The 22,822-nt window shown below is 40.9% G+C and overlaps 1 protein-coding gene across 2 annotated transcripts in view; it reads left to right on the top strand.

Moving 5' to 3' along the window:
* LOC138963155 (zinc finger protein 771-like) overlaps positions 1-22,264 on the top strand; it is a 34,495-nt gene extending 12,231 nt beyond the window's left edge. Inside the window, exons 4-5 of one of the 2 annotated variants that reach the window (XM_070335192.1) lie at positions 200-281; positions 4,650-4,844. In XM_070335192.1, coding sequence (XP_070191293.1) covers positions 200-246 — 47 coding nt within the window. In that variant the 3' untranslated portion in view covers positions 247-281; positions 4,650-4,844. Of the gene's footprint in view, positions 1-199; positions 282-4,649; positions 4,845-18,115 lie in introns of those variants that run through there. The other variant, XM_070335190.1, reaches the window with a different exon arrangement.
* Positions 22,265-22,822: the final 558 nt, after the last annotated feature.

The following is a 22,822-nucleotide window of genomic DNA, read 5'->3' on the forward strand; positions in this document are numbered from 1 at the left end:
AAACACTAAATGCGGCAGAATTTCATTCATCCTTTCTTTTTTAACTGCCATTTTTAAGTGTCGCTGTGCATGTTGAAAGCTTCATGTTCAGAACTGATGTTGCTGTAGAACTGTATGTAATTGGCCAGCTTTTGGTTTACACTTAAACAGTGGTTTATATGTTGCTATAATTACTAAAACAATGTTTTTTAATTTTCAGGGAAAAAGCACCCGGACATCAAACATTCTTGCAATGTGTGGCAATAATGGTTTAAAATATTTCTGACAAAAAGATCATTAAGGTGAGTTTAAATGTTCATATTTCTGATGTAAGTCAAGCTTATCTTTTATCTTGAGTAACTATCTCTGTCATGTCTCTCTCAGGCTGCGCGACCGACAGAAAAGTTGCCAGGAACCGATTCCTTGAGTGTGGCCAATTATTCCCCATTTCTGGTTCACTTGAACTGCAGGCAATTTTGTTGAGTGATTAAAAGTTACGGATTCTTTAAAAAGGTGTACCGTATTTGACGGACTACAAGCCGCGACTTTTAAAAAAAAAAATCGCATTGCGGCTTATAAAAAGATGCGGCTAAAATGTTACCTAAACTTGAATAGCATTCACCTAATGGAAGTCGCCGCGGATTTTCATTTCGCTCGATTAGCGATTACCGGTACTTTATTAGCTCTCTACTCAAGACTTGGCGCTTTTCTCTTTCTTTCGCGAATCTTCGTTTGTCAACAAGTCGTCGTGACAAGATAGCGTACAGAGAAACACCGGATGTATCAGGATCTCGTGCGCGCGAGATTTCGGTTTTTTGTGTCTCGCGATAGTTGGAGGAGCGAGAGCCGCCATGTTGTGTTTTCGTCTGCTCGAAATGTGCGCAAAAGTCATAAAGATCATCCCAAAAAAGTTTATTCCGAGCGGGACTACATGTGTGTTTGTGATATTTTTCTTCAAACTTTATCACTTTTCTTCTTTGTTTCACTTGTTAATTCTCGGAGCCAATTTCGCCAAATACCGTACTTTCGTTTGCCTGGTTGTTTTGATTGATTGACACGATCAGATTATATTTTTTTTTCGATGGCGGCTAATATAATGACGAGGCCTATACGTGGCTCATCCCAATTCTTTTTTTCAAGTTGGGGGTGCGGCTTATAAAATGGTGCATCTTGTAATCCGTCAAATACGGTACGTTTGAGGATAAGACACTGTCAAAGTTTTGAAACAGTATTTTTCTTCTTCATGGTTATAAAAAAACTGCAGCACCTGTGTTCAATTTCTGAAGATGTATTATTACTACAGTGGCACCCCCCTTTTAAGACCTCAAACAATCTGAGAAAATCGAGTCTAAAAAAGGAACGAGTCTTAAAATGGGGGTAATTTTACAGAGGTTATGAACAGAACATGTGAGAAAACAAGGCCTTAAAAAGAAGGGAGTTTTACATTGGGGGGTCATAAAAGGGAGGTTCCACTGCATTAATCATGCCATGGAAATCATAGTGATTTTACAGATAAATACAATGACAATTAAAAGCAATTTGCAGCCCAGTGTCTAATTATCTGATTATATTCTGTCTATTTTTATCATTGTATCTTTGCTACAGAAATTCATGGTTACATCTTGACCAAAAGTCAATTATTATCAATAAACCAAACAACATGCGCACACAAAAACATACTCAATTGTCAAGAACAGTGTCTATTTTATTCCATGTAGATCTCAAATCCACAGGCACACATCCTCTCTGCACAGTTCAAAGGTGCTACACATGACACTATTCTTGGAATTCGAGCACTTTTTAACATCTGTATCATTGTTCTGCACAAGTTTTACTGGACCTGTGAATTCAACGCATTAATCAATATACTTTCGGGACTCTTCCCCAGACTTTATTGCTCATGTCAGCTGTTTCCATGCACAAATAGTCAACCTGTATGTATCTTTCGCTTGATATGCAAGTGTCTAAACCGAAAGAAAAAAACACTAAAAACCAAACACCAAAATTCATTCACTAAGAGTGAATGTACACACATACTAAAAAACACGAAATGAATAGTCATTCTGTCAGTCATTGATACTGATCCAAGCCATTGATGTGACAAAGAAAGGAGTAAGTTTTTTTTAGAAAGCTAAAATCTTTCAGAGGGAAATGGTGTTATCAAAAACTGGTTTTTCACATGCTCCCTGTAAATCACTGAAAGCAGACCTCTTCAACTTCAGAAGACCCTAGCTAGCTCCCTCGTCTTCTTTTTGAGGGGCTATCCAGAGATACTCCAGTGCCGAGAGTATGAAATAAATAAATATATCCCATGACCTCCCTTCTTTGTCTCTGTTACTTCAGTATGGGTATATATGTTGTATTTTTATAGCTCAATAAATACATCATGGACTCCAAAAAATATATGATAGTGCAGATTCCGATTTGGGCAAAGGACTACTTTCCTCCCGACCTTTGACCTCGCGCCGAACAATGTGACACATTTGTATGAAGTTCTAAAATCGTATTGCACGGCTCAGAAAACCATATCAGTTGCACGCAAAAATGAATCTCAGAACTGATCTGATGTATGAGATGCAATAAGCAAAAGTTTCTTTCATTATGAAAGCAATGCAGGTCGAAAAAAACGAACATTCAACTTACAAGATAACCAGATGCTAGCGAACCAAAACAAAAACACGAGTACCCTCCCCTTGCATCGTTAGCAGACGACTTTTGAGAATCTGTCGGTAGTGTGTTTTGGTGTGCGCCTTCAGCTATCAAACATCGGCTGTTTCACGTGTTTTGCGAGCAAGTCTACTCTTTTGCCTGGCTCTGCAGTAAGTCCACATATTTTTCCGTAATCCAGTCATATTCCTTCAAAATGCAATCAATCGGCGGTGACACTGAGACGTGTCGGTCGCGTTTTCCTCACCCATACCAGTTTAAGTTCATCCATGCAAACACACTCGCAAAACAGTTTATCACGTAGATACATTTCAAATAGGGAGCAAATGGTTAAATCTAAACCTACATATTTGTTCCCTAAAATTTGCTTCTCTGTCAATAAGCTTAATTACACACGTTCGAGAAAAACAACGTGGAATCGATTCTGAATCGAGTAAGCCAAATGGGTCCCAAACCCGTTTCGCCCGTTCTGCCGACCTGAAACGCACAACAAAAGAATTGTGCGCTTCAACTAAATTAATTTCTATTCGACTTCATTACTTTCTTGCAACTTATGAACCTTTACTTAAAGCTTTTAAATGGTCTGAAAGTAGTGTTACCGCGTACTTATCGATGCACTCATTCGTTTTATTTTTTCAGCGACGGTCACTTAGTTTAAGGTTGCAAAAGGGCTAAGTCTCGCTGGCAACAGTTTTACCCTGCACAGATCGCAACAGTGCCGCTAGTAGTCTACACTTTGTGTTTGATGGTAGAATGGGATATACAGATTACAACACTCGTGGTTTTTTATATGGCTTGTATTTCAGTCAAGACCCAGCGGGAATATCAATCGAGAGCCACTCGCCAGAGGCTCGTGTCTCCCGATGATATTCATCCGCTGGGTCTTGACTGAAATACAAGCCATATAAAAAACCACTCGTGTTGTAACCTATACATAGCTGTCTGTCAGCGTTCTCTAGAATGATAATGTCTCTACAAGGTGCAGAACTGTGCACATAATAAAACACACACACACACACACAACATATGTTCAAACACTGATCCAAATGTTGGGGGTGGGCGTTTACTAGGTACTTACGGCGCTTACAAGGTAGATTACAGTACATTAAAAAAGCAAAAAACAACATACAATGTATCGATTGGAGATTGGATTTCCCTTCTTTGAGTCATGTGACGTCAGAGGCCGACAAAACTTTATAATTTGGCTTTTCAGGTTGACCGAAACTTCAAAGGAACTAAAAAAAAAAACGTCATGTGTTTGATTGCATGTGTGTGTGCTGTTCAATGTCAAAACAACAACAAAGTGAGTACATGACGTGTGTTTTGTAGTTCCTTTGAAGTTTCGGTCAACCTGAAACGCCCAAATATGAAGCTTATGTGTTTGATTGCATACATATGTGGATTGCATGCATGTGTGTGTGTGCTCGTTCAATCGTCAAAACAACAACAAAGTACCTGAAAGGAATTCGATCGATACATAAATGTTATTTGTATTTTTGACCATATTATGACATTTTACACAGATTGAGACAGTCAGTGTTCCTCAAGGTGAACAAGGACTGTCAAGGTGTGTGTAAAATGTCATATTTTGGTCAAAAATACAAGTAACATTTATGTATCGATTGGTTCTTGTTAGAATTCCTTTTAATTGTTTTTTTAATGTACAAACATTCACTATTTTGTAGTCTCAGCTGGCCGCCTAATATGGAATGTAACAGAGCATGTGTAAACCAACCCACACAGAAACGCACTTTGTTTAACACCACAATGTACTCTAATACAGGCAACAAGGAAGAAAGTCAGTGTACTGGCCAGTTGGATCTATAATGTCATTCCTATGACTCATACACAGCAACTGCACATGGCAACTCTTACACCTTCACCCGAATAGCCAATATCTTTACTCAATATAACTCGTGAACGACGAAGAAGAAGAAGAAGACTCAATATAACTCTAGTCTGAATCGTTTGGCTTTATTGATCTTTCCCTCTTCTTCTTCCAGGACCAGAGCATCTTCAATCTCTTCTTTGTGTGTGGGCCAGTAGGAGCCTGCTGTCATCAAGCACCAGTGCCTTGAAGTCCTGGAGCATAAACAGAAAATCGCCCATCAGTGAAGACACTTAATTCAAACTTCGAAAAGGGTTGAAAAAATGAACCAAATGCAAGAAAAAAAGCGAAAATAAAGAGTTACAGAAGAGTGTTTGTAATCTATTCATCTATGTAATGGAGTGCAAGTGTGAGTAAAAGGTGGGGGTGGGTGGGAGAGGGGGGATGGGATATACCTGTGGGGATTGGCTTTCCAGATTTTTAGCATTCTGACACAATGACAAGTGTGAAAATGTGTTCTAGTGATCCTGACGAGCAAAAGTGTCAGTTACACAGCTTTAGCTACTTGGAATGAATGCCCAGTTTACCATTGCATTATACAGTAAAACCCTAACTTTGCCCCCCTTTAAAAAAACACAACATTTGTCTTGAAAGACACTACTTTCTCAGATTCCTGTTTATAACCTATATCCTAAGACATTCTGCTTTTCTTTGATTGAGTTTGCTGTATATAGACATGTATACCTTAAAAGAAGGGCTCCACTGCATCTCTAATTTTTGAGTCACTTGAGAAAAAGTGACTCTATGTAATCGGTCAGTGTTAGTCTGTCCGGCCGGCCAGCCGGCCGGCCGTCCGGCCGGCCGGCCGTCCGTAGACACCACCTTAACGTTGGACTTTTCTCGGAAACTATCAAAGCGATCGGGCTCATATTTTGTTTAGTCGTGACCTCCAATGACCTCTACACTTTAACGATGGTTTCGTTGACCTTTGACCTTTTTCAAGGTCACAGGTCAGCGTCAAAGGAAAAATTAGACATTTTATATCTTTGACAAAGTTCATCGGATGTGATTGAAACTTTGTAGGATTATTCTTTACATCAAAGTATTTACATCTGTAGCCTTTTACGAACGTTATCAGAAAAACAAGGGAGATAACTAGCCTTTTCTGTTCGGCAACACACAACTTAACGTTGGGCTTTTCTCGGAAACTATAAAAGTGACCGGGCTCAAATTTTATGTGAACGTGACTCATTGTGTTGTGAATAGCAATTTCTTCCTGTCCATCTGATGCCTCATATAATATTCAGAACTGCGAAAGTGACTCGATCGAGCGTTTGCTCTTCTTGTTTTTTCTACAAGAGGTATTGTAGCAGCATCTGTCAAGTGCTAAACCGCAGAAAGGTCAATTTGATATAATTATTCAATACTGATGTTTCAAGTTAAGCAGAACTGCTGTTTGACATGTGGTTGGAAATTGTGATTCGGGGATTGTCTTGTTTAAAAAAAAATTGAACAGGAAGGCAGACATCTATTTGAACTGCAAAGCAGACACAATTCAAAAATCTACACATCATTATTATGACTTCCTACATAACAGCATGATCATGGAATCTGTTAGCCAAGTGTCAGATCATAAAGATCATTATGGAGGCAGAAATGATCCCCTCAATCTGTAAAATATCCTTCTTTACTAACAGCATACAGGTGTAGCTAAAACAGAATTCATATTACAGTGGAACCCCCTTTTACGATCTCCCAAAATCTACGATCTCCCAAAATCTGATAAAATCAGGTATTAAAAAGCAGGAAGTCTTAAAATGAAGGTGAATTTGCATAGGTTATGACCAGAAAATCTGAAAAGCAAGGTCTAAATATAGGGGAGATCTTGAACTGTAAAGGTTTTTAAAAGGGAGGGTTTCACGGTACAGCACCCCAATTGTGAGGACTGTTCATTTATTTCCGTTTATGAGACACTAAAAGGTTGTGGGTACTGAAATTTAACTGCACAAAATATCTTGACAAAATCAGGATGCTGAAGCTCAATTTTCATTTTTGAGTCACTTGAGAAAAAGTGACTCTATGTAATCGGTCTGTGTTAGTCTGTCCGGCCGGCCGGCCGGCCGGCCGCCCGGCCGGCCGTCCGTAGACACCACCTTAACGTTGGACTTTTCTCGGAAACTATCAAAGCGATCGGGCTCATATTTTGTTTAGTCGTGACCTCCAATGACCTCTACACTTTAACGATGGTTTCGTTGACCTTTGACCTTTTTCAAGGTCACAGGTCAGCGTCAAAGGAAAAATTAGACATTTTATATCTTTGACAAAGTTCATCGGATGTGATTGAAACTTTGTAGGATTATTCTTTACATCAAAGTATTTACATCTGTAGCCTTTTACGAACGTTATCAGAAAAACAAGGGAGATAACTAGCCTTTTCTGTTCGGCAACACACAACTTAACGTTGGGCTTTTCTCGGAAACTATAAAAGTGACCGGGCTCAAATTTTATGTGAACGTGACTCATTGTGTTGTGAATAGCAATTTCTTCCTGTCCATCTGATGCCTCATATAATATTCAGAACTGCGAAAGTGACTCGATCGAGCGTTTGCTCTTCTTGTTTTAACATATTTTTGGAAACCAGGAAATACACACATTCCCTAGAATGAAAAAAAAAAATGCACCGGTAATGTAATTTGTGACTGAGACCAAAAAACCTCACCGTTAGTCATTATTTAGTATACCCTGTGATTGAGTTTGGAGGAGGGGTGGGGGTTGAGGGCGGGGGGGGGGAAGCAGTGAGAGAAAGTACATGTACTTATATGTATAGTCCTGATTCACCTTCAAATTGTTTTTTTTGCCACAAAGACCACTAATTTACCCCCCCCCCCCCTCCTACACATACACACAATTTTACTTTTTTTTCTGCACACATTACATTCCTAAAACACACACACCCACACATAACAAATATATATACACAACACGCACTGATTTTCTTGACATTGTTCAGTTGGATGAATGTAATTTATTCATTTTCTGTGATAGCACTCTATTGGAATTCACACAACTCCTGCACACAGAGAAAGTATCTATTAATATTATAAGTATAACTAGTCCTCACTTACCTTCAAATTGTTAATCTGATCAGCCTTCTTGCCCAGCAAACCAATTTCAGTTTGAGAAGACTTGGACCAGTCCTTGCCTCTGCATCAGCTCACACCTCTGCTAATTCCTCTCCCTATCCTGCCTTGATGTGCACTTTTCTCTTGCACGAGCAGCCTGGCCGCTTGTTGTTTTGAACGTAAAACTTCCATAGCCTGAAAATGAAGACAAATGCTTGGACAAGTGTCTGGACAAGCTCCTGCCGTCTATCACAGATATCATCAACATCTCCCTGGCCACAGGCGTCGTTCCCGACTGCTTCAAGTCTGCCATTGTTCGCCCACTCATCAAGAAGCCCGGCCTTGACGTCAACGAGTTGAAGAACTACCGTCCTGTGTCCAACCTGCCCTTCCTCTCCAAGCTTCTGGAGCAGTTGAGCACCCACCTGTCACTGAACTCGCTGATGCCAGTGTACCAGTCAGCGTACGGCCCTCACCACAGCACCGAGACGGCACTCCTGCGAATCACCACGGACCTCCTGAACGCAACAGATAGCGGTCTCGTCTCTGCCCTTGTGCTGCTGGACCTTTCCGCGGCCTTCGACACGATCGACCACCAGCTACTCGTCGATCGCCTCAGTTCCACGTTCGGCATTCACGACACCGCCCTCTCTTGGTTCCGGAACTACCTCCAGAACCGCTCTCAGACTGTCACCACTGATTCGTTCTCTTCTCAGCATGTCCCTGTCCGCTTCGGCGTCCCACAAGGGTCTGTACTCGGCCCTGTCCTTTTCACCCTGTTCACCCAACCCCTCTCCCTGGTCATCGAACGCCACGGCTTGAACTACAACTCCTTTGCCGATGACACGCAGCTCCAGAACAGCGCCAAGCCGGAGGACGTTGACCATCTCCTGGGATCCATCTCCAGTTGTTTCACTGACACCAAGAACTGGATGACTGAGAACAAGTTGAAGCTGAACAGTGAGAGGACGGATGCCCTTCCCGTTGGAACACGACAGAAGATTGCTTCCCTCACTGTGACCGACTTCCAGCTGGATGACGCGACTGTTCCATTCTCCCCTGCTGTCAAGAGCCTTGGTGTCTTTCTCGACTCCACTCTCTCCATGCAGACACACATCTCCTTCATCATCAAGACCTGCTTTTTCCACCTACGACGCATCGCCTCCATCCGTCGCTACCTCACCCACGACGCCTGTGTCAAGCTGGTTGTCGTCTGGACTACTGCAACTCCCTTCTGGCTGGCCTCCCCGCCTCATCCATTCATGGCCTACAATGAGTCCAGAACGCTGCTGCCAGGCTGACGTTGAGGAAGACGAAGCGAGACCACATCACCCCCCTACTTTGCTCCTTGCACTGGCTCCCTGTCAACACCCGAATCTCCTACAAACTGTCCACTCTGGTCTACAATTGTCTCAACGACTCTGCTCCCGAGTACCTTCAATCCTCCCTGGACCTGTACACCCAGATCTCCGACCGTCCCCTTCGTTCTGCTGCTGACCCACTCCGCCTTCACATCCCTCGCTCGAAACTCGCATCTGCTGGTCAGTGTGCATTTCCCTCCGCGGGCCCCTCCGTCTGGAACTCCCTGCCGCTTGAGCTTCGCGCCAGAGCCCCTCTCTTGACGCGTTCAAGAGTAGGTTGAAGACTCAGTTCTTCCCGTAGCTGACTGCGACTTTCATGTTCGACGTGATGTGTTGCGCCCCAAAAGACATTCTTGTGCTGTGCTCTGTGAGAGGTGTTTTCTATGTGCTTAATATTATTTTGTTTGGACCTATGTGTACATTGTTGTCAAACAGTTTTTTGTTGTATGTTTATCAGGGTTTGCTAGTGTGTGATAGGGTTCGTGTCCGTCTGTAGATGTTAGTTTCTTTGTTAGTCCTGTGTTGACAACTCTTCAACAAGCGCTTAGAACTGTACTCACGGAACACGTGCTATATAAGCTTCCTATTGATTGATTGATTGATTGAAAAGGATACACTATATATTAATCAATCTCCCTTACAGTTAATGAGTTATTTGTAGCAAACACACAACAATTGTACTCTTTTTTCACGTGTATACAAAAATAAAAATATATATGTGATTATATCACAAGCATAATACACACACACACACAAACACACACACACATAATCACACTCATGCACACAGTGACACACACACAGTCACATACATGCATACAGTGACACACACACACACAGCCACACAAGTCTCTCACACACACACACACACACACACACACACACACACACACACACACACACACACAACAAATGCACTAGACACTGATTTCCTCGACATTGTTCAGAGGGATAAGTATAATTTCTTCTCTTTTGGGTTACTATTATGAGAAAAGACATAATTTTCAGAGCTCTCTATTTGTCTGAAACATGAATGCGCTTTGCTTCGAACTCTCGCACGTTTACTGTTCCCTGTGTTCGATCAGTGACATGAATGGAATTTGAAACAAATGCATAAGCTTATTGGTAAAAGCGCAACTTTAGAGACATATATTTGAAATGATCACCAACAGGCAACACATATGTCCAAGATAATCTGGCTGAGTACTGCTTCTAAAGTACGAGCATGATCTTCGTCAAGGCGAATCTTTTTGAGTGCTACAGGGCTTTTTGACTCGCATCGATCGATTCATTTGCAGTCCTGCTGAGAGCAACTTGTACACTGATACTGACTGTCCTATTGAAAGCTTTATTTCCTGTCAGACAACGTTAACTAAAGCTGGAAAATGTAACACTTACCTTGTCTGATTAAAATGATCGCAGGAAGACGCCATTGTTTACACTTTTGACAAGGGAAATCACCCAACCATTGCAAGAGTGCGCTTTTCTTGGATTCTGTTACAACAATTAATTAGCTATCAAAACTGTTGAATTTGCAAAGTTAAGTTATTCCTCATGGATGGTAGCATTATTTTTAACATAGAATCTTACGGTGATGCTTTGAAAGCGATCTGAAGACCTTTTTCAGTGGATACTGTCCCTTTAAATCCCCCCGCGGGTTAGGGGGAAGAATTTACCCGATGCTCCCCAGCATGCATGTCGTAAGAGGCGACTAACGGATTCTGTTTCTCCTTTTACCCTTGTTAAGTGTTTCTTGTATAGAATATAGTCAATGTTTGTAAAGATTTTAGTCAAGCAGTATGTAAGAAATGTTAAGTCCTTTGTGCTGGAGGCTTGCATTCTCCCAGTAAGGTCATATATTGTACTACGTTGCAAGCCCCTAGCTGGAGCAATTTTTTGATTAGTGCTTTTGTGAACAAGAAACAATTGACAAGTGGCTCTATCCCATCTCCCCCCTTCCCCTGTCGCGATATAACTTTCGTGGTTGAAAACGACGTTAAACATCAAATAAAGAAAAGAAAGAAAAGAAAGAATCCCTTTAAATCAAAGACAGAATTCCTTTAGATAATTTCATGAACTATAAAAATTAGTTACAAAGGTGTTTGAAGAAACAATACAAAAGAGGACAAGCAAACAAACAATTTCTGAACATGTACACTAACTGAAGGAGACGGGGCCGCCCATGAGGTGGAATGTGGCTGTGTTTTGTTGAAGGACAACCTGAATTGATTGCATCATTACATTTGATGATTTGGTCAAGTTTTGACTAAATGTTTCAAGGATGTCGTCGGACATCGGATATAGACTGATTTAGAGGCTCAAATGTCCGATTCACATTGCCGCATGGCGGTCAGATGTCCTATCGTTTTGAACTGAGCGCTGGCATTGTCCGATAAGAACTCAATTCCTTCGGACAGCGCGATATTCGGGTACTACTTGTCTCCGAAAACCTCAGAAAACCCCGAAAACTTCCGAAAACCCCTGAAAACCCCATCTAGACTAACTAAATCTATCTTCAAAGTGAAGTATTGGACATGCCTGTGAAAAGTAAGCCTGATTCATGCTACATGCACCCTTATATTTGTGTTGACAGGCATGGTACTCTTCCGCCGATCGGCGGAAATCCGCCGAAAACAAAAATCCAAAGAAAAAAATTTTAAAAAAATCTGCTGATGGACTTGAGATTATTATTTTTTCTTACTCAAGCCTTGTTATCTTTCACTTATATCCCTCTCAGCTTCAAGGAGAGGGCACTAAACACATTTGAATTAGTAAAAAGTCGTCTTTATTTCAGCTGAAATTGCCATTCCTTCAGTACCATGCCTGGTTGAGAGCCGGATTTTCGACAAAATCGATGCAACAATTTCAGTGCAAGGGAGGTAACCGGGAACTCTTGTTACTTGAAAGCACAATGCAGCAATTTCAGTGCAAGGGAGGTAACCGGGAACTCTTGTTACTTGAAAGCACAAGTATTGATGACGTCACGTGATTAGTGCTTCCGCTCCTTCGTAAATCCTCGCACAAACACAAAAATAAAGCCATGAACGGTAGCTCAGTTGGTAGAGCACTGGACTTGTGATCGGAAGGTCGCAGGTTCGAATTTGGGCCGGGACGGACACGGGTCAACTTTATGTGCAGACCCAGAGACGGAAGGCATGTCCCACCCCCGTGTCATCACAATGGCACGTAAAAGACCTTGGTCATTCTGCCATAAGTGCAGGTGGCTGAATACACCTAAACACGCAGACACCTGGGTAGCGCGACTCCGTTGCTGCTAGCTTTCCACTGGGAGGAAGCGACCCGAATTTCCCAGCGATGGGACAATAAAGTAATGAAAATGTAATGAAAATGAAAATGAAAAGTTGCAAATATATAAGTCACGATTGAAAACAATTATGTAACAAAACACGATCTAAGGACGAATTTTCTTAATTTCTGATGAGGTTTTCGGATGTTTTCGGATGTTTTCGGGGGTATTCGGAGACAAGTAGTACCGCGATATTCGTTAATTCTTTATTTGGTGTTTAACGTCGTTTTCAACCATTCAAGGTTATATCGCGACGGAATATTCGTTAATGTTCCTTTCAAGATACACATTTTCAAAAAGCGACCAAGCACTCTCGCGTACAGGTGCACTGAAGTTGTGCAATGTGGATCTTGCGTTTGGGTGACACCCGTCTGCAGCACATTAAAGTTAGGAGTATGGAAGACAACTCCAACTGACTTAGCCTTGCGTCTGCTTTTGCTTTCAGTTCGAGACATTTTGACGAAGCGCACTGAGTTATGCCACCGAACAATACGAATAAAGCCTGCCAAAGTTAAACAAAAGCTGAACACGTTTGGCTATTCAACGGCATCCTGTGCTACATTAGGGTCAAAAACAGGGGGTAACACGGCGAGCGTCATTCTTGAAAATGAAACAATTCTGACGTCCTATTGAAATATCTGAAAGCGGTCAAATGTCCTATTGATGTTGAAGAGCTAGGACATTTGTCCTTTAGGTATGAATATGTAGCAACATCCCTGATGTTTTAACATAGAAGGGGAATCGAGACGAGGGTCGTGGTGTATGTGTGTGTGTTTGTGTGTCTGTGCGTGTGTGTAAGTAGAGCGATTCAGAGTAAACTACTGGACCGATCTTTGTGAAATTTTACCTGAGAGTTCCTGGGTATGATATCCTCAGACGTTTTTTTCATTTTTTTTATAAACGTCTTTGATGACGTCATATCCGGCTTTTTGTAAAAGTTGAGGCGGCACTGTCACACCCTCATTTTTCAATCAAATTGATTGAAATGTTTGCAAAGCAATCTTCAACGAAGGCCGGACTTTAATATTGCATTTCAGTTTGGAGGCTTAAAAATTTATTAACGACTTTGGTCATTAAAAAATCTGAAAATTGTAATTAATTTTTTTTTTGGTAAAACGATCAAAATTTACGTTCATCTTATTCTTCATCATTTTCTGATTTTAAAAACATATAAATATGTTATATTTGGATTAGAAACAAGCTCTGAACATTAAAAATATAACAATTATGATTAAAATGAAATTTCCGAAATTGATTTTAAACAATTTCATCTTATTCCTTGTCGGTTCCTGATTCCAAAAACATATAGATATGTTTGGATTAAAAGCACACTCAGAATGTTAAAATGAACAGAGGTACAGGAAAGCGTGCTGTGCAGCAACAGCGCTGCCGCTACCGCGCTAAACAGGCTCGTCAATTTCACTGCCTTCTACGGACTACGGTCATTGTGAAAAAATGCAGTGCGATCAGTTTCATTCTGTGAGTTCCACAGCTTGACTAAATGTAGTAATTTTGCCTTTCGCGACTTGTTTTTATTTTGAGGTAAAGCTGTGTGAATGATGCAACAGTGTCTTCTGATTGTGTATGAGAACTTTCAAACATTCTGTTTTCAGTCAGATATGTTTGGTTACTGGCACAGGCCTGAAATTACTGATAAGCAACTGCTTGCATTCCTGCCAGCCATTCTGTGTGTGTGTGTGTATGTGTGTGGGTGCAGGGGTGTATAACCTTTGCTGGTCGTCATGGGTCCGCGTGGACCCAGAAGGGAGTTTAATTGCAAATATCTCTTAAACCAGTTGGAATTTTTTAATGAGCTTTTAGAAATGCCTCAGACACCTAAAAAGCTCTTATTTTCTAAAAGATCATTAAATTTCAGCGAGAAGTAATTGAAATCCCGCAGTGGGGCACTGCGGTTATGAAATTAAAGGCCCCTCCTGTTTTTGGAACCGCAGGAGCTTTCTAGTTTGCTGTTAGGTAGATTTTTGGTTCCTCTTTCCTGTCATGCTCTCTTTTTCTTCATGAATTCTTTTCTTTTTTCTGCCTTCTTGCTCATTCACCTGTATTTTTTCCAAAAATCCCTTCTCTTTCCGCTTGTCTCGCGATACATGTATAGTTTAATCTGTTAGTGTTCTGATGTAAGTCCAGCAGTAGATAGGTTAAGCCTATTTTAACATACTGGAAACTGGTAATCTTCCAGTAGGTATTAATTTAGTTTTACTAAAGCCTGCTGGGACACAAGTAATGGGTTAGTGCATTTGTAAACAGGAATCGCTTGACAAGTGGCCCCCTTCATCCCCCCCTTCCTCGTCCTGATATGGCTCTGCGTAGTCGGCTGGACGTTAAGCAACAAATAAACAAACAAACAAACAAAAGTAATTGAAAAAACAAAGGTCAGATTTAGACTACACACAGAAGACATCGTGGGGTCGTGCGGACCCTGGATGTTTCTCAAACTGAAGGAACTTACATGAAAACTAGGGAGAGAAGTCACAAACCTTCAGGTATTGGCTCTAAACATAATTTTCTACGATGTTTAATTTAGGAGTTTATAAGCAAGTGGCGTGGAGCAAAATTAATACATAACAATGTGGGTCCACACGGCCCCACAACGTCTACAGAAGGGTATTCACGTTTTTCCTTTTTTGAGAAGCTTTAGTCGGCACGGTAATGATTAAATTATTTATTTTATTTAATTACTTCTCGCGAAAATTTAACCACAGCGTCTATGCAAGGGGATGCACGCTTTTGCTTTTTTGGAAAGCATGGGTCTACGGAAGGGTATGCATATTTTTCCTTCTTTGAGAAGCAAAATATGGGTCTGCACAGCCCCACGATGTCTTCGTGTGTAGTCGATAACCCGGTCGGGCGAAGGTTAACAGGTCTTCATTTTTTTAAACAGAAAACAGGAGAAACACTTACACATTAACATGCTTCCATTTGAAACTTCGAGGTCTTCATCGGGGCTTGACGCCCGACCAAAGGTAATTGAAGCCCGACGGAGCGAAGCGACGGAGGGCTTCAATTAGACTTTGGGAGGGCGTCGATCCACGATGAAGACCTCGAAGTTTCAAATGGAAGCATGTTAATGTTATTGTAATTCAATCTGACGACGATCTCGACTTTCCTGCTTTCATGCGGTTGTAAATAGACAGAATTGGTTCTGTTCTGTTCACACACTACTTTCAGTCCACCTACCTGCAAGGGTCAAGTCCCAAGAAATATGTCTCTGTATTCCTATCGTATCACTCGATCTGCTCCTGTTTTGTTTTCTTTCACACACATTTTTTCTTCTTTTTTGACGGGTTTCTGGACAGCAAACTCTAAAACAAATACTTTTCATCACAAAAGCGATCTTTGGAATTGACTGACGTAGTCCGGAAGAATTCATGCATCAACTTACGCCACGTATTCGACGTCATCACTTCGCATACCTTATGGTCTCGGTATTTCGTTGGCCATCATATTTCCTACTTGTAAAATGTCCCCTCAAATCTAACCGAGACTAGTTGAGGGTGTATCAATGTGCCTCGCCAGCAGGTTGTTAATGGATTTTTTAGCGAGTTCGACAATTAATGACCGGTAATTTTTAATGAGTTTGGGCTTTCTGACCAATCACAGGATCTGTTTCATTAAAACGCAAACTTGATTGAATTACAATTGATGTTATTATGAGTTATTTCTAATATGCTGACTGTTAGCAAATGATAACAAGGCATGTCGAGAAAAAAGATATCAAGCATGAGCCTTTTAGGCGAATGCTGATATCGTTTGTGAGACATGACTGTTGTCATTTGCTAAAGGTCCGCATATTAGAAATAACGGTTTTATTACCGTTTAATTCGACCAAAACAAATTTCGAAGCGACCTCGCGAATTAGACAGAACAGCCGCAATGGGAACTCACTGGAGCGCTCCTACCTGATTATGCCTGTCAGTGAAAGAATTCTTGTGACCTGGGTCAGCCAATCAGAGTAATACTCCTGACGTGATGAATATTCACAGATCAAATGCGTTTGACACACAACAATCTCACAAGATAAACCATGCGTTTCGGTTGCTTCGCTTTTTCTTGTTGAATAGAGAGCGACAGATTTAGAACCGACTCAAGACGGATGGGAAATGACGTAAAGATACATTTGACGTAACGCGAGTGACGCAATTTCACTTGATTTTCCGAACTTAGGTAATTTAGATTTCAAGTGAGCGGGTCGGCATTTCACACTCAGAGGATGGGCGGTACCTTTTTAGATAAAGAGAGTATTATCTGACAGCATTTGAAGTTTCATTCTGTAGAATAAATCACGCTGATATTGTTGATTTACATTTTTACTTTGTTTTGTCAATTTTTAGCTTGTCGATGGCCAGATGTCTGCTCCAGCCCCACTTTCTTTCGGCGTTCCTCAAGGTTCAGTACTCGGTCCCATCCTTTTCATCATGTACACTAAGCCCCTCTCCACACTGATTCAAAACCATTCTGTTTTAAATCAGTCTTTTGCTGATGACACCCAGCTGTATAAACCCAGTCCCCCTGCAGAGACACATTCCGCCATCCAGACCATTCAGACATGCATCACTGATGTTAAATCTTGGATGGTCGATAAACTCAAGCTGAATTAATGATGATAAGACTGAAGTCTTACTGTGCAAAAAGAAGAACACTACATTTACCTCTCCCCAACCTGTTTCTGTTCAAATAGGCAATACCGACATTCTTTTCTCACCATCAGCTAGAAACCTTGGATTCACCCTTTCATCTGACATGACCCTTAACAAACATATATCTTTAGTCTGTAGAGCAGCTTATTTTGAGCTTCGTAAGATCAGCACCATTCGCCACACACTCTCCTCTCAAACAACTAACACTCTTGTCTGTGCCTTTGTTCTTTCTAAACTTGACTACTGCAACTCTCTTCTCTCTGGCTGTCCTCTGTACCTCCTGCATAAACTACAAAAAAGTCCAAAACTCGGCAGCACGCCTCATTCTCAAAGCACGAAAACGAGATCACGCAACACCACTTCTTCACACACTGCACTGGTTACCTATTCAAGCCCGCATTGACAAACTGTCCACCCTCTGCTTTAACTTCTTTTCTGGCTCGTCTCCTGCTTACTTCTCTGAACTCCTCACCGTCTATTCTCCAGCAAGACAACTCCGTGCCTCTTCTGACCGTCGCATCCTTACCATTCCACACACCAAAACCAAAACATACGGACAACGCACTTTTACTTTCTGCGCACCCACACAATGGAATTCTCTCCCCTTTCACATCCGCCACTCTGTCACCCCAAGCATTCAAACGAGCACTTAAAACGCACCTCTTCAAGAAATACAACCCCTGATTTTGTTTTCTCAGTCCATCAGTAGGCTACATGTAGTGTATTTGTTGTTTTAGTGATAATGTATATAAACATCTAGGACTGTTTTCAGCATTGTTGATAACATGTTCTGTTTGATTAAGGGTATTCAGCTGGTATTTCCTTGTTTTTTACTACCTATTTTATTCATGTTTTTATTAATTATTTAGTGGAAGAATCTTTTGTAATGTATGTTTGATGGTGTATGCTTTTAATTAAGCGTTGTTGACTATGAATGTAGATGTAAATGCTTGTATAACTGTGTTTTGATTTTAAATGTGTCAAGCGCAAAGAGCATACTTGTAAAATTATGATGTTGCGCTATATAAATGTTCATTTATTATTATTATTATTATTATTATACAAAAAGGGTCCCTGCCTGAACGTTATAACATTTAACAGGTCACCTAGAATCCGTCGGGGCACCGAATTGGTAATAATCTGGGATCATGATCAGCATTCTCATATATGGCTTTGGTTTTACTTTCATTTTTCAGTGACGGTCAGGGGTGCTGTGGCCACAGAGAACACAGCTACTATGCCTACAGTGCAGACGTTTGAAGGACAAGCTACAGACAGCACTCACAGTGATAGCTGGCTGAAACAAGAGGTACATTCAAGTACTGAGTGTGATACCTGGCTGAAACAAGAGGAACATTCTAGTGTCAAGTTTGATGCGGGGCTGAAACAAGAGGTACATTCAAGTACTGAGTGTGATACCCGGCTGAAACAAGTAGATTCAAGTAATCTGAAGCAAAGCATGCACACATTTGTCACCGAGAAAAAACATGCATGTACTGCAAGGTTCACCCTGTCTAGTAATATGAAGAAGCACATGTTCACGCATGCCTATTCAGGAGTGAAAAGGAACATATGTCCTGAGTGTGATACTGGGTTTATACACTCGGGTACTTTGAACAAACACATGTCAACCCAGACAGGACAGAAAATGTATGCATGTTCAGAGTGTGATGCTAGGTTTATAGGGTGTGAAGATTTGAAGCAACACATGTTGACACATGCAGGAGAGAAATGGTATGCATGTTCAGAGTGTGCTGCTAGGTTTAAACTGCATCAAGATTTGAAACAACACATGTTGACACATACAGGAGAGAAAAAGTATTCATGTTCAGAGTGTGATGCTAGGTTTAAACAGCGTCAAGTGTTGAAACAACACATGTTGACACATACAGGAGAGAAAAAGTATGCATGTTCAGAGTGTGATGCTTGGTTTAAACGGCAACAATATTTGAAGCAACACATGTTGACACATACAGGAGAGAAAAAGTATGCATGTTCAGAGTGTGATGCTAGGTTTAAACGGCGCGGATGTTTGAAACAACACATGTTGACACATACAGGAGAAAGAAAGTTTGCATGTTCAGAATGTGATGCTAGGTTTATACGGCATTACGATTTGAAAAAACACATGTTGAAAAAACACAGGACAGAAAAAGTATGCATGTTCAGAGTGTGATGCAAGGTTTATGCAGCATGGAAGTTTGAAAAAACACATGTTGACACAAACAGGAGAGAAACGGTATGCATGTTCAGAGTGTGATGCAAGGTTTATATGGTGTGGATGTTTAAAACAACACATGTTGACACATACAGGAGAGAAAAAGTATTCATGTTCAGAGTGTGATGCTAGGTTTAAACAGCGTCAAGTGTTGAAACAACACATGTTGACACATACAGGAGAGAAAAAGTATGCATGTTCAGAGTGTGATGCTAGGTTTATATGGCATGGATGTTTAAAACAACATATGTTGACACATCACAGGAGAGAAAAAGTATGCATGTTCAGAGTGTGATGCTAGGTTTATACAAAGTGGATCTTTGAAACGACACATGTTGACGCAAAGAGGAGAGAAAAATTATGCATGTTCAGAGTGCGATGCAAGGTTTATATGGCGTGGATGTTTAAAACAACACATGTTCACACATACAGGAGAGAAAAAGTATGCATGTTCAGAGTGTGATGCTAGGTATATGCAGCAAGGAGCTTTGAAAAAACACATGTTGAAAAAACATAGGACAGAAAAAGTAAGCTTGTTCAGAGCGGCATGCGAGGACAGCATGGAGGTTTGAAAAAACACCGGACAGAAAAAGTATGCATGTTCAGAGTGTGATGCAAGGTTTATATGGCGTGGATGTTTAAAACAACACATGTTGACACATACAAAACCAAAGAAGTATACATGTTCAGAGTGTGATGCAGTATGTAAGAAATGTTAAGTCCTTTGTTCTGGAAACTTCCATTCTCCCAGTAAGGTCATATATTGTACTACGTTGCAAGCCCCTGGAGCAATTGTTTGATTAGTGCTTTTGTGAACAAGAAACAATTAACAAGTGGCTCTATCCCTTCTTCCCCCCCTTTCCCCGTCGCGATATAACCTTCGTGGGTGAAAACGACGTTAAACACCAAAGAAAGAAAGAAAGAGTGTGATGCTAGGTATATGCAGCATGGAGGTTTGGAAAAACACATGTTGAAAAAACACAGGACAGAAAAGGTATGCATGTTCAGAGTGGGATGCAACGTATACACAGCGTGCTAGTTTGAAACAACATGTTGACACACACTGATACAGGAGGTTGAAGCAACACATGTTAACACATTCAGGATTGAAGAGTCATACATGATTTAAAAATAAAATGACAATTGTTAACACATTCAGTGTAATAGTATAGAGTGACATATGTTAACCTTCACTGTATCAGTCGCTTTAAACTACACAGCCCGGATGATGTGGGTTGAGTATGTCCCATACTTTCCAAAGAAAGATTCAATGTAAAAAGTATGGGTCGTGAACTACCAACGCCATCCGAATAAGTAAACAGCGTGGAAATTCTTTACGAAACTCCATATGGGTTGTCCAAGTTACGTCATCGTTTATTTGTTTGTTTACAAAGATAATCTTTCAAAAGTTGGGCAATGGCAAGGTCGTATGGTGATTGCAGATTACATGAAGTCTCAATGAAACACTCCAAATATGTTCAGAGCTGAAGACGATTTTGTGGGGCTCTGGGTCCTCCACGACCCACGAAGCACGGTAAAGGTTAAAACATAGAAGGAAAACAATACATGTACATACATGTACTGTGTGTAATGCTAGGGTTACTTAGTATGGACATTGGAAGCAACATAAGCTTACACATGTAGGAGCGTCGGAAACAACATTAACAGCTTTTTATTAGTTCATTCGTATACAACAAAAAGAAGTTTGAGTTTTTTTAATTTTGAACAAGACTACTTATGAAGAAGACCAAAACACAACATCAACGGAAAACTAGAAACAACTGAAGAACTAGGATGCAACAAGGGGAGGAGAAGAGAAAAGCTAATCCGTACAGCGCAAAGAGAGACGGCAGCGAATTTTTCAGTTTGGTGAATGCAGGCCATTAATACTTGTCTCGTCATGAAGCGAATTTTTCAACCTCAGTTATAAACGACTACATGAATGTTAGTGCAATGGGTTGAACATCAATACTTCAGAGGGGAATTGGGGTATTTAGTGTGGAGTTACGAGATAAGAAAAGCCGAATGCGAAAGTTTGTGTCAGTCGGCAACTGAGCTCACACAGGCACACAAAAACGGCTGTTCCGTTTTACTCCCCTGTTTGTACTACATCTTTCGACTTTCGGCATTTTGTGGTGTTTAGGGACAGAAAATAATTGGTTCTTCTTCTTCGTCGTTCGCTCAGTACAAATAATTGGTTTAGTCCTGTTTCATCAGGAAGTTAGCAGAAAAGGGTATGCTATCGACATTTGTAAAGCTGAAAAACATTCCCGAGAAGAATTTCAAGTTGTCAGTGTGTGCTGTTGTCGATTGAAACATTGTAAGGTACATATGGGTAAACCGGAACCATGCGTCTTTGTTATTGTCAATATGCTTTTGGATATTGGCAACAAACAAAAAAAAAATCCCTGCGCTTAGAACTGTACCCACGGAATACGCGTGATATACGCCTCATATTGATTGATTGATTGATTATGCTTTGATGATCGGAAGAGACCATCCAATCACAGCCCCCGAATTCCCCCGCGTGTCCATCAGAATAGCTATATATGTGTATGGAGTGTGGGACTAGCTTCATGCAAATGGTCTGAAAGATTCAAAGCAATCCAACAAGTCTTTGCTAAAGTGCAGCTTTTTTTGGGGTCATGAAACATGACGCAAAAAGTCCCGGTTTTAACCGCTCTTGCGTTCAACACCTCCATCAGTAGGATTAAGCAGACGAAATATGCAAGGTAGCTAAACAAACCAATCTGTTCAGGTAATTGATATGAATTTCTTCTCGTATATGTTACAGTAAATTCATCAAACCAGTCAATTTGTAAATTCACTCCGTAAATTTACCAATTTACTGAAAAATTCAGGAAATTTACAAATTTACTGAGTTTGACTCCCGCAGTGGGGCACTGCGGTTATGAAATTAAAGGCCCCTCCTGTTTTTGGAACCGCAGGAGCTTTCTAGTTTGCTGTTAGGTAGATTTTTGGTTCCTCTTTCCTGTCATGCGCTCTTTTTCTTCATGAATTCTTTTCTTTTTTCTGCCTTCTTGCTCATTCACCTGTATTTTTTCCAAAAATCTCTTCTCTTGCCGCTTGTCTCGCGATTCATGTATAGTTTAATCTGTTAGTTTTATCTCCCACAATTCCGAGAGGAATGGGTCACGTGAGATAGAACGCGGGAATACGACACTGAACGAATGGTTTCCGTCCTGTGAAGACGTGTGTTGGTGCACTGTCTCTCTTGCTTTGCTTTCATTTTCCTCTAACCTTTCTCTGTACAAGTTTTAGTTGTAGGTTAGTTGAAGTGTATTGACTATTTTGATTGTTTATCATTGTGTCAACTTGCAAGGTAAGGAAACAGTTTGGAGTTTTCGGTGTTTGTTGGTTTTTTGAACCGGGAACTTGTTGTTTCGCGTATGAATTTTATTCGTCGAAGCTAATTACACATGGAAATGTTAGGCGTCAGTCGGCGCGTTCATTGTTTTTGCAGGTGTGACCTACTATATTTGGGTCAGTTGGGATCGTTACTTGTTTTTGCACGTGTGACCTAAGGTCAGTCGGCATTGTGACTTGTTTTGGTAGGATGACATATTATTTTGGCTACGGAAATGAAGTACACGTTTGCTGACACAGTCAGTCACGATTTGCTGACATAGTCAGTCACGATTTGCTGAAGCAGCCTCTTTGTTTT

Source organism: Littorina saxatilis, linkage group LG3 (assembly GCF_037325665.1).
Source record: "Littorina saxatilis isolate snail1 linkage group LG3, US_GU_Lsax_2.0, whole genome shotgun sequence".
In the NCBI taxonomy this organism is placed as follows: Eukaryota; Metazoa; Mollusca; class Gastropoda; order Littorinimorpha; family Littorinidae; genus Littorina; species Littorina saxatilis.